At 41.9% G+C, this 12,398-nt stretch overlaps 1 protein-coding gene across 2 annotated transcripts; it reads right to left on the bottom strand.

Annotated features, from left to right (window-relative positions):
* Positions 1–2,350: 2,350 nt before the first annotated feature.
* CIPC (CLOCK interacting pacemaker) lies at positions 2,351–11,653 on the bottom strand. 2 transcript variants are annotated; one of them, XM_058026846.1, is made up of 4 exons: positions 11,583–11,653; positions 9,506–9,680; positions 8,393–8,562; positions 2,351–4,933 (listed from the first exon to the last, which is right to left on the bottom strand). In XM_058026846.1, exons 1-4 carry the CDS (start codon positions 11,619–11,621, stop codon positions 4,055–4,057), a joined length of 1,263 nt encoding a protein of 420 aa, XP_057882829.1. In that variant the 5' UTR covers positions 11,622–11,653; the 3' UTR covers positions 2,351–4,054. The 2 variants fall into 2 exon arrangements, with proteins under 2 accessions (XP_057882829.1, XP_057882830.1); XM_058026847.1 differs by lacking the exon at positions 11,583–11,653 and adding an exon at positions 11,477–11,497.
* Between the last annotated feature and the right edge of the window lie 745 nt (positions 11,654–12,398).

Raw genomic sequence — 12,398 nt, 5'->3', positions numbered from 1 at the left:
AAGAAATAGGGCTGGTCAGATAAAACTGACTCCTTATATTGATCAGCTAAAATTCAAAATTGGTTGAAAACAAAGCCAACACACACAGTATTTCTATTACTGATGGGCATTTAAAAGTGTGCCACATGACAGACTGAAGCCAGATTTATACAAAATTAACTGTCTGGTATGAAATGCGTTGCAACCATGGTTTCTGAATTGTATACAGACATCCATTAAGCAGAATTGTCTGTTCTTACTTTAAAAATTCCTTCTTTACTATAACATTATTTAACATTGTTTTCAATAATTGAAATACAAGATAAAATTACCTTTCAAATCTCATCTAAAGATGTAAAAGTTTCAAAGGAGAGAAGCAGAGAAAACTAATGAATACAACTGGCCACTTCCTACAACCAGCTTGCTTTGTTTCCTGGCTGCAAACTGCATTCAAAGGAATGTAGAAACACACAGGGGTTCACCAACCACAGAAGCAACAGGCACAGGGACTATTTATATGTCAAATCTGATGTCACAGCCAAGACTGTTATAAAAATGAGGTAGAGGAGCAGTAGATAGAGTTGATACTATACAATTCTTTTAGCAGTCCTGCTTTGCTATTAGTGCCCCAATTAAAAATGCATTTAAATTATTGTAAAGGATCCAAAGGAGAGTGCCACCAACACAGGATCCAGAAGACTTGAGTCTATTTACTTACTTTTAAAAAGAAAGCTGAAGAGTGACTTGTTCAGTTTGAAAATGCCTAGTGAAAACAGCAATGTCACTCCATGCACTTCAGCTTGGCAGACAAAAGACAAAAGATCTGACAGCTGGATATGCAAAGATGACAAATGCAGGCTCAATGTAAGAGGCATGTGTTTAATAGTAAGTAATTATACTTTAACCAATTTGGGTGGATTCTTAATTGTAGGAGCTTTCAAATCAATGTAGGATACTTCTTCTAAGAACAGCTTTAGCTCAAACAAGAATTTGAGGAAGTCTTGGAAACTGCTCAGCAACAGAGCAGACTGAACACATGGTGTTTCCTTCTGCCTTCGGAATCAGATTACACTGGAACTGTTAAATTTTTCTCATGCAAATACCTCAAAGGAGGTAGATTTAAAAAGGGAAGAGAAGCAGGCATGAGCATTTTGGACACATAAGACCAGGCAATACAGTTGGGACTATATGGCTGCATTACACCACAACCTGAAAGCAGCATCACCTAGGTACAGCAAGGGTGTAAAATTGTGTGGGTAGGGAGGGACCCTACATTTTTGTACTAGAAGTTATGAAAATGAAAGCAGGAACAGCATGCTATGTTCAATCTAGGGGATGCCAGAAATTTTGCATGCCAGGAGATTGCTCAGCCCAAGCCTACAGGGGGGTACTGTGTCTTTCAGACTGTTTTTGTCATGAGAAAGAAAAATTAGACAGATGCAATGCACCTGAAAGAATTCACCTTTTTGGCCTAGGTGAAATAAAGGTAAAGATGCCTGACACGCTGCAGATAAACTTAAATCATGTAAAGGAAAAGGTAGTCCGAAGAGGCAGAAACCTGAGAATTTCCTGCTTGAATTGTATCCATACTTTTGTGAACATAAAATTTGCAAACACTGAGTTTCTAGTCTCAGGAAATAAAATTATTCCAATAGATGGCACTCCTTTTTGGATATAAGGCCATGAGATTCACGTTGTCTTGTCTGGTGTCAAGAAAGACCTTTGAACAGAACCTCTTGTATCTTAGGAGAACATCTCATGCCATAAGGCTGCTGGATGTTTTGAGCATGACTACCTAGTTCTCCCTGCAAGTCACGTTTGAACAAAAAAAACCAAAAACCACATAAAGATGGCCACATTTTGAAGAAATATGTTTTGGTGGTACACAGATTTACTTGGAAAATGTTCTTCAAGAGAAGAATGTAATATTTTTTACTCCAGTAATTCTTCCAGTAGCCAAGATTCTTACTTCACAATTTCAAAGTTCTGCATACCCAGCTGACAGGATTAAGACACAGCGTAGGAGTTCACCCTGCACAGACGGTGAGCATAATGTACAGTCATCATGGAGACAACAGCTCAGAGATGGAAAAATCCTTCCAGGTTGTTCATGACAGATCTATGGCAGTGGTCACCCACGACAATGTATTTTTAGAGTTCTGTACAGCCCATTTCTATGCATGCTCCTCCCAGAGACCCTTTAATTCATAGATACTGTTAAAACTCACATGACTCACTTCAAAGAGATACATCATAGTATCACTTTTGTATCTGCACTTCCCCACATGGGCAACATGCTGCTGTGGAGCTGTATTTAAAGCATGCTTTGGGACCAGGGACTTTGCAGTTCAACAGCACTAAATAATCCATAAACTTTTTCAAGTACATACTTTATTTAATTCATATTTCACAGTCAATTTCTGTAAAGTTTTAGCAAAAAGGTCATGTTCTATAACAGAGGTGTTAGGCTACTGTATTCAGAGCAGCAACGGGCTTTGAAAGTACAGAAAATACCTGCATTCCAACTAGAACAGTAGAATTTCAAAAAGATATAGTAAAAGTAATCAAAAATACCAACATTTATTAAAACTTAATACAAAAACCAGTCTGTCTGACACATCAAACTACCCCACTTGTAAGTTGTCAGCAACAGCTGAAGCTGCAGCAGGCCATCTGATTGATTAGACCAAGACTGTCTTCAGCTAACTTCTTAATAACAAATCTTGCTGCTTTGAGGATCAAAAGAAACTGTGAGTTCACTGCTTACAGTTTCCATTCAGAGGCTAACACTTTTCAAATTTACTGGACCACTTTCAGATCCTGCCCAGAATCTGGACTTATCCCGGTCCTGATGTTGTCAACTAATTTTCCAAATGCATTTCCAAGCTAACCTACTTTATTACACTGCACCCAAGAAAGGAAAGCCCTTATTGTTTTAAAGCTTTATCAGGGCTCCCAGGAATAAAGGCAGCTAAGAAAACGGAACAGAATGGTACCTGATGACACATTTACCACCAGAAACCTTCAACATCCTTATTTTTTTTTATAGATGTTGAGTTAAGGTTTCCCATATCCAGGGATATGCTTCCTAAGGAGCCCCAGATTTAAGTATGAGTTCCAGAGTGGATTTTTCTAGTTCAGTAAATACTATTTAAGTCTGGACTGATGCCCAGTAGGAGACTTCTAACCAGCTGCTGAACTTTATTCACAGATTTATTGAACATATATTTATACAAATTACACCAGCAGAAAGGCCCATTAGCTGTAAGCACACCCACTTCAGCCCACCCTCCATACTGTCAGAGAAAAAGTCCATGTGGTACTATAAGGACTATGAGAGATTTCCACCAGCTAAGTCTCCCTAAGTCAAAGGGTACTGCCCTGCAAAGCAAGTTTTTCATTCCTTTATACTCTATTAGAGCAGTGGATATAGAATGGAGAAGGTCACTGGTAGACTCATTTTTCCTTGTCTCAAACAGCTACGATAGGACTTCATTTTTTCTGCCTCCCTTTCATCTCTACGTACCCTGAGCCCATCATCTTGTTTTCTAGGGCAACCGCTTCCTAAAAATACATATTCTGAACTTCAAATTCTCCTCTCCATTCCATTTCTCTAAATAAGAAAAATAAGGAAGGGGATGGGAGAAGGACTTCTTTCACCTCACACCAACTCCCTTCACCTACTTGGAACTGATGATGGCCCAACAGTGGGGCCTGTTCTGCTGCTGCACTCTCAGAAACAACTATCTGAAGAAGGGAATAAGAAGATGCTTGCAGAATACTGCAAACGACTGTCTTCACTTCAAGAATGGGAACATGCCAGCAGAACACATAGAAACTTCTTCAGACCAACGAATTAGAGTTAGTGTGAAATTCAAGGTCACATTACAGTACTAAGTACCCATTCTGCCTGGAACCCACCATGCTATTCCAGTCCCACAGCTGGCTCTGAAGACAAATTGTTAATGGCAATGCAACTTTACAAATCTTGGACTCAAAAAATGCTCAAGTAGAAGTCTGAGACAGGAAAAAGGAGGCACAGAAATAACTTGACCAACAGCTACGCACATTTTTACTACATGTTGGGATAAGTGGGGTCTTCGAGGTTGCTATCAGCCTTATCAGATCCTGTTAGGGATGCTTCTAGCTCTGCCCATGACTGTGGAGCATTGTTCTTTATTGCCTCTATGAAAAGCTGTGTTTGGTGCTTCAGCTGGTCCAGCTCAGCCTGCGTCACCTGGTTCTGATGAATGAGCTCCTTGGTTTTTAAGGTGATCTCCAGCAGTCCCGACCTGCGCAGCACCACCAGCGTGTTCTGAAAGCGCCTGCACTTGCTTTGCTGCTGCAAGAGCAGCTCAGGGGTGCTGCAAATCTCCTCTGGTATCAGCGGAGGGCTCCACACCGCAGGAGGCACCGCAGTCTGTGACGCACTCTCGCCCTCGTGAAGGGTGCACTTTGCTGCCTGCAGAGCTCCAAAAGGCAAAAGGGGAGTCAAACCTGGCACCTTCTGAGCATCGCTGGAAACACGATGAAAGCCAGGAAGAGCTGACAGTTTTCCACTTGTCACCAGTGCTGAAGAACTTTGCTGGTTAGAATCCTGAGGGGTCTTAAAGCTAACTGGTAGGTGGGAAAAAGAACTAGTAGGCAAGCCTGTGCTCATCAGTCCAGGAGAAGTCTCCATCTTGGGTGCTTCTGTGCAGAGTCGTTTATGGCAAGTGGTTTCCTGACATTCTTCCAGATCAAAGGAGTGATCCCTTTTGCAGGGCTGTGGTGCTATTTTGGGATAAGAATTCAGGATGGGCAGGTAATTAGTGGAGTCATTTCTCTTTTTCCCAACAGGGTGAGGACTAATGGGAGGTGGGATTGATGGACGAAGAAACACTAGCTGTGGCTGAGCTGGAATCACTTCAAAGGATGGCTGCACAGTCCAAGACTGGAGCTGTGATGAACTCCCCTGAGAAGCACAAACAGGGAAAAAACCACAAGTCTTACAGAAGTGTTGTAGAAGATGATAAAAACAAATTTAAACAAAACAGGTGGACTGTGCCATTTTTCTACATTTGATATATACTGTCCAATTAATGTGTGAAGAGTTTTCTATCAAACTCATCCTTGTCTTTTTCTGACAGTGGAGTGTAATGCTGGAAATAAAGCTGCAACCCATAATCCTTTTACTATGCAACAGCAGATGTATTTAAAAACAATTCAATCTGAATTTATATATGCTTTCCTAAGTGAGGATTACAGTGCAAGCTTATATTGTAAAATGTTCATTAAAAGTTCGACCCAGACTTAGGGTCAAACTACAACTGCACAGGAAAAACTGAAAAATAATTAAGCTTTCTGTTATGAAATATCTTAAGAGTCAAGGAAAGATTGCATAGACATTTTAGAAACAAATCAGGCTCCCTCTTTCTTGAAAGGTAGCAACTCAAATCTTTTCAAATCTATTCTTATAGCAAGATTTTGAAATGGTTATTTAAGATACACAACAGCTGTTCAGGAAGCCTTGTAATTGGAAGGACAATACACAGTTTCAGTAAATTTAAAACTATATAACAGAAAAAAAAAAAGGCTGAATTTCAACCAATGCAAGGAGAAAAGCCTGCAGTAAGCCCAGAGGAGTTTAACTTCATATACCTCTGGGGAAACAGTGTGCACTGATAAATCTTAAAAGCATTTTATTTCAAGAACAATGCCCAAGGCTTTATTCCCTCCCACGAGCCATACTCTGGAATATAGGGGAAAACATCAATTTTTACAAGACATTACCTCTTTTTCCTCCAACACCTTACTACAGATCTTCATGAGATCTTCTGGCCAAAAACATGTCTGCTTTTCTCCAAAGACATCAAATGGTCCAGCAAGAGACACTATTTCTGTCTAAAGCAAAATCTCACTTCTTAATCTATTTAAGCCATCACTGCTATAATTATACTAATATATTGTCAGCTGCTTTTCCAATTCCTTACAACTTGGAACACAACTGGTAGGCCTGCTCTGAAGGCACAGTTTTTAGCTACCACAAATATATATTATTATTTTTAGTCTATATTAAGTCATCTAAAATCCATATCCTTTCCACCAGTCTCATAAGTTTTAAACTGGCAAACGCTAACATGCTTTGCTAAAGTCCATTCCCCCAGTAAAGGACTTGGAACTTACCAAAAGCAGGTATTACCCACTGATTAGGACACTGAGACTTGGAGATAAGATTCAATTACCTACTCTGACACAATGTTTCTTTGGTTCAGTGGGCAAGATGCTTATGGAATAGGGGTACAGAACAGCTACCTGTAAAAATAAATATTACTACCTTAACACAGAAGAAAGAACATTCAAAAGAAAAATATCTGGAGATGTAAGGAGTGAGGAAGCATATAAATACTGTAGCTATACAAACACAGGACAGAACAGGTAGCCTTAAGAAGCAAGGGTCTGGAGCCAGAAGTTGCCATTAACTGCACTGCTGAACAGCACCTAGCACGGCAGAGCCCCATATTCCTTGAGGCCAAAAGAGCTGTGGTAACTGCTTATCTTGCTCTTGGGTTTCTTCCTATCTCTGTTCTTTTTTCTTTTCCTTCTCACATAGCACTCTGCTCTAGTTCTCCTACTCAAATTCTCATTTTCAGTAGAGAAGGCCACTTTGATTTTACTAACTCTGCAAATTGTGTGTGTTGTTGCATTTTTTAATGAAAGCTAACTTCTTGATGTATCACTGTCACTTGCCTAAAAAGCCTTCCCACTTATTAAAGACTTTTACAAGACTTACAGAAACCTTACCACAATCAGCACTGGCATTAATCACCACCTGACTTTTTTTTTTTAGCATCATTACTGTTAGCTGTTTACATTGTGAAATTGGGCCAGCAGGTAACAATCACTGTAGAGGATCACAGTGGTTCCAAGATAGAAGGATGATGCTGATGGAAACTGAAACTGGAAGAAATAAACAGCACTAACTGGATGCTGCTTTTTTTTTTTTTTTTTGGTCCAGCAAGCCCAACTGAGCACTGTGTTGAAAAGACCATTTTAAAAAGATGACCATCTGAACTAACTAGGCCTAATGAAAAAAGGCAGAAAGATATTTCATTATTATTCTGACCTAGACTTGGTGCTTTCCTTTATTGTAGTTAACGTTTTTCAATTTGATATTATTGTCTTTAATCATATGTAGTTAGATATTACGATGCATGCTCAAGAGAAACAAGTGTGGACATTTTATCCATCTCCAAGTCTTCCTTGCCAAATTTCCTTTCTCCTATACTACCAGGGTTTTTTATATATATGTGGTTGTATTTTTTTTATATCTCTCTCCATATACGCTACTTATTATTAGCAGCTGCTTTTTCTTATTTGCAACACAACTTGGAGTTTAACACTGGAATCAGTGCAGGTAATGCCTTAATTTTTGTGCTCTGGGCCAAAGGCTATCAGCCTTTGGTGAAGCTTGGCTATTCCTGACTTTACATACAAAAACTTCAGCATTTGTTTACACAGTAATTTGTCCACACATGTAGGAATGTGACTATAAAATAAAATTGTTTCTTGTCAAGATAAAGCACGATGCTCAGAAAGTAGAATCACCTCCCCCACAACTGCATAATCTGTTAAATACTAACAGGGAATATTAGGTCTTGCTTGTTGTCATAACAGGTTCAGCAGAAAAAGAATCAGGATTTATATTTTTTTCCCCCTTCCCACTGTATTCTCAGAAGTACTCCAGTAAAAAGCACTGAAGAACTTTTGCTCCGCTCCAAAAACGAGTGAGCACAGAGCACAAAGTCTAATAATATGACTGTACCTCTCATACCTTCTGTTAAAATGTTAAAGTTACCCAGGGGGTCTCACAGATGTGCTGGAGGAACTAAACATCACAAGAATACTGAAGAACATAAATAGGGGCTGTAATTGGTGCAATGTGAGCCATCATATGCAATTAAGTGAAACAACTATTAAAGCAGAAGTACCACAGCTAACTTCAGATAAGGATTTAACTTTTTCATTTGTAACATCTAGGTTTTTGTTTTCCATTGAAGGACTTCTAGAATCTAAGAATGAGGAAACAAACCTATCATCCTACTTCATAATCTTTTTTTGAATAATAAACAACAGCAGCTTTCAAAAGCAAATCACCCTTTTCTGTTCAATCTTTGGTGCTAGTCACATAACGTTCTTGAAAATGTGTTTTGGTGGGATTCCTTTGAAACAAAGAGGTTTAGGAGACTGAGCAGAGTTTCTCTATTTCACATTTCATTTCAGTGATTCCAGCTGCCTCTCAAAAGAACAGACAATCATACTAGAACTTCTTAAATTACCAATTTTTTTCCTGGACTGCAACAATATTACAAAATCTTTTTTGAAAGGAAAAAATTAAGAACATGCAATATTTTTCAAGACATGTCTTCCCTACCTGCTTAACCAACACATTTTTCATAACAACCATAGGAGATAGGGCAGGAAAGGAGCTGCTTGTGGTCCTCGGGCATTGCCAAGGTCCATCCTCTGCATTCCAACACAGCGCATTCAGCACATCCTCCGAGTCCGTGTGCTCCATGGCACTTGGGCATTCTGAACTTCCATCTGCCAGATGCACAATTCAGCTGTTAGTTGTTCCACATGCAACATGCTTACATGCCTTTCAGTTCTAATATTCTGCCTCCTTCAATCAAGTTGCCATAAAGAACAATAAAGTTTAGTTCTGTAATATCAACAGAATTAAGGTTGCTATGACAGCTGTCAGACAGCCTCTAATTAAAGGCTTTGTATTTCAGGTCAGTTCTTACACAGACATTTTCTACCCCAAAAATCTATTACTTTCTGCTCTTTTGAACCTAGTCTCCAAGGGACTGCATAGTATCATGAAGGTTGCACTAGTCTAAAAACTGATACAGGAAAGCACTCCAGACTCCAGCATTGCCACATCCACAGTTTGCAATGCAGGCATTGGTGTCTTGAAATTTTATCTAAAACCCAGTGAAGCAGGTAACTTTCATAGAAAGTACTTTTTTTTTTTTTTTGTTTAAGGGAACTTTCATAGAAGTACTTTTTTATCTTGTTTAAGGGTCATTTTTGCACAGTTTTGTTGAGTACTAAAATGGCACATCATGTCTATTACCTTACTGATGTTATAACCATTACCCTCTGGTTTATCAGGCTCTACTGACAATATGGTCAGATCATAAGAAACACTGGCCAGCATAATCCAACAATTCATTCATCACTGCAAAGAAAAAGTAATTTTGACATCTTCACTTCTAGACTCTAGAGTCTAAAATTATTCCATTAATTCTAAATTCCCATGCCATTCAAATTCACGAGATGAACTTTGTAAATTGGCAATGTTCCACTTCATAAAACTTTGGTGGTAAGATGATTGCAGGTGAAACCTATCTTGCATAGAAAGGCCCTCCAAGGTAATAGACACAAACTGGAAGGGGTTACTCAGATTTGTTAAACATCACCAATTAAAGCACAGCCTCAGCATGGTAACACACATAAAAGGTAACACAGTGTTCTTCTAAACCTGAATATCCGGAGTCTTTGTCAGATTCTGCTGCTGCCATTTTGGAGTGATGGTTGGAGCTCTTCATTTCCCTCACTCTGCCCAGCAATTCCTCACCAGTGTCAGTAGATGACTGCTTTGTCTGAGTGTTTCCATGGTGCCGTGGGCAGTTTTCAACACCTTTTCCATTGAGGAACTACAAAAACAGTTAAGGACAAAGAAAGGTCTTTATCTGAATCTAAAGAAAGCTCCATCACTATAAGATAACAATGGAGGATAGCTGCATATCTCCCTTTATACTGCCAGTGATTTAACTGCAGACTTTAAGAAATATCTCAAAATGCTGAAAGAATGAAATTCAGATCAAAAGCTAATGTACTGCACATATCTTTCCACCCCAAAAAGGTAAAACAAACTAAAAATTAAAGGCTATTCATAAACAACATTTATTACAAGAACAGGAATTACTCAGGGCATTATTTATCTTACGAAAGCTTTGTTGTCCCAAGGGCTGAATTGCAAAACAAGACAGTTGTGCTGGGTGAAGCTGTTACAATAAACACAGCTGAACCTGCAAAGCTGTGGTTTTGCTAACACAGTTTGTTTCATTCTCAAGAGTAGAGTAAGTCATCAGAGAAAAGAATGAGTGACCAGTGAACACACTGGGGGCTAAAGAAATCTGCTGCTAAAAGAGCAACACATACTGCAATACACTCCTAGGGGAGGCAGAGCCTTAGAAATGCCCACACCCAGAATGAAAACACTGAAAGGCTGAAACTAAAAGCTATGAAAATCAGAAAAATGTAGTAACATTATGGCCTCCCACACTACATACTTCTTACAACCTTCAGCTGCTTTCTGAAGGTAGGCATCATCCAGTAAGACTAAGTTTCTGCTTCTCTTAAAGAAGGTAATTGAGAAACTGGCTAACAGAAAACTGACAGAATTAAGTGCAGAAATAATTTCTACTATTATTTGTAGAAATTATTTTCCTATAAAGTAACCCACTGAAGTTATGACTCAATGTTAAGTTTTATATTTAAATTACAAAAACAGGAACTCAAGAGTCTGCATCATAGTCAGGCCAGCAGTCCATCAGCAGCAGTATGCAGTACAAGCTGCTTCAAATGACATTGTAACAGACATTCTGAAAAAATCTACACCAAAATCCAAGTTTCTTCTTCAGGCCCTGCCAACTTTGCTAGAAGCGTGCTCCAAAATACCGAGTCTTAGCACCAGTACTGAGTTCTGAAATGGGAATATGACTGTCTATTGCAAGAATGATGGAATTATGGTCAGCAGAAGAAAAGTTCCTCAAGTAGCCACTTGCATCACTTTTACTTTCCATCTTCAGTCACACCTGCCTGCCTGCTAACACGGATGAACAAACATGGTTACACAAGCACAACCTAGATGCTATCCTTGCAATGGAAGAAGTGGTTTAAGACCTGATCCACGCTTTCATCACTTAACCCTTTCCAAAACAAATGTATTTTTTAAGAAAGTGATAAGCAGAAATGCTAATCTAAAATAAAACCCAAAAAAACCAAGACCACCTCAAACCAAAACAAGAAAGGGAACTAAAAATAGAGTAAGAACACCTCATCTGCCAGCTTTGCATTAAGTGAAGCTTTGGGAAGGGCTGACACACCACCTTCTCTCACAGAAAAAGGCAAAACACCACAACCACAACCGAAAATAAACAAACCAGAAGTGCCACTCCCCCGAGGCACGGGCGTGAGAAACCTCATGCTCATGTCCGGGCCGAGCAGCCACCCGGGCCCGGCGGGCAGGACCTCCCCGCGCACCCCCTTTAGAACCGGGCGCCCACCCCGCCGTCCGGGGCTGTCCGTGCCGCTGCTCCCACCCAACCCACCCCGCCTCCCGGGCCCGCACGCCGCACTCCTGCGGCACGAGGAGAGCCCGCGCAGTCGGGCCGAGCCACTCGGCTGCCGGTCCCGAGCCACCGCCCCGCCACACGGCGAGGCGCACCAGGTACAGCACAGTCCCAGGGCCCCAGGGCCCGAGCCACCGCTCGCTCACGGCCACGGCCACGACCGCCTCCCGCCGGGCCGGGCCGGGCCGGGCCGCCCCTCACCTGGGCGCGGGGCCGCCACAGCTCAGCCGCGCCGCGCATGCGCCGCACCCACTCTGGGCACGCCCCGCCCTCACGGCCACCGAGGGGGAACGGGGCCGCCGCGCCCCGAGCGCGCATGCGCAGAGCAGCCGGCCGGAGTGTGGGTGGTGAGGCGGCTCCGTGCCGCGGCCGTGAGGGGGCTCCGTGCCGTGAGGCGGCTCCGTGCCGCGGCCGTGAGGCGGCTCCGTGCCGTGAGGCGGCTCCGTGCCGCGGCCGTGAGGCGGCTCCGTGCCGTGAGGCGGCTCCGTGCCGTGGCCGTGAGGCGGCTCCGTGCCGTGGCCGTGAGGCGGCTCCGTGCCGCGGCCGTGAGGGGGCTCCGTGCCGTGAGGCGGCTCCGTGCCGTGGCCGTGAGGGAGCCGGGCAGGCTGAACGGAGCCCGGAGTTCGGGACGGCGCTACGCCTCCCGAATGCTGTACAAAAAAGTACAATTCTTCCCCACACAGAAGGTTAGGTGTTTGTGCAGCCTCTCTCAGTCCATGAATGAGAGAGGAAATATGAAGAAAACAGCATCAAAGAAGTCTCAAACTTGTCTCAGTGAGGGAAAACAGGGCAAAAAAAGGAATCACAGAATCAATTAGTTTGGAAAAGACCTTGGGTCATGGAGTCCACCCTATGACCTAACACCACCATGTCAACTAGACCCAAGTGCTACATCCAATCCTAGATTCTTTCAGGTACGGTGACTCCATCACCTTCTTGGGCATCCTGTTCCAATGTCTAATAATCGTTTTTGTGAAGGAATTCCTTCTCATCTCCAACCTGAACCTCTGGCACAGC

Source organism: Melospiza georgiana, chromosome 6 (genome assembly GCF_028018845.1).
Source record: "Melospiza georgiana isolate bMelGeo1 chromosome 6, bMelGeo1.pri, whole genome shotgun sequence".
Lineage (NCBI taxonomy): Eukaryota > Metazoa > Chordata > Aves > Passeriformes > Passerellidae > Melospiza > Melospiza georgiana.
This window is presented reverse-complemented; position numbering and strand designations above follow the sequence as displayed.

What these genes read in the sequence shown, in the direction of transcription:
- CIPC (XM_058026846.1), bottom strand. Translation starts at nt 11,621, where the DNA reads ATGCGCGGCGCGGCTGAGCTGTGGCGGCCCCGCGCCCAG. An exon ending in TGTGGCGGCCCCGCGCCCAG is followed by an intron (nt 9,681 to 11,582) that starts GTGAGGGGCGGC and finishes CTGTTTTTGTAG; the next exon opens with TTCCTCAATGGAAAAGGTGT. An exon ending in AAAATGTGTTGGTTAAGCAG is followed by an intron (nt 4,934 to 8,392) that starts GTAGGGAAGACA and finishes TGTGCTTCTCAG; the next exon opens with GGGAGTTCATCACAGCTCCA.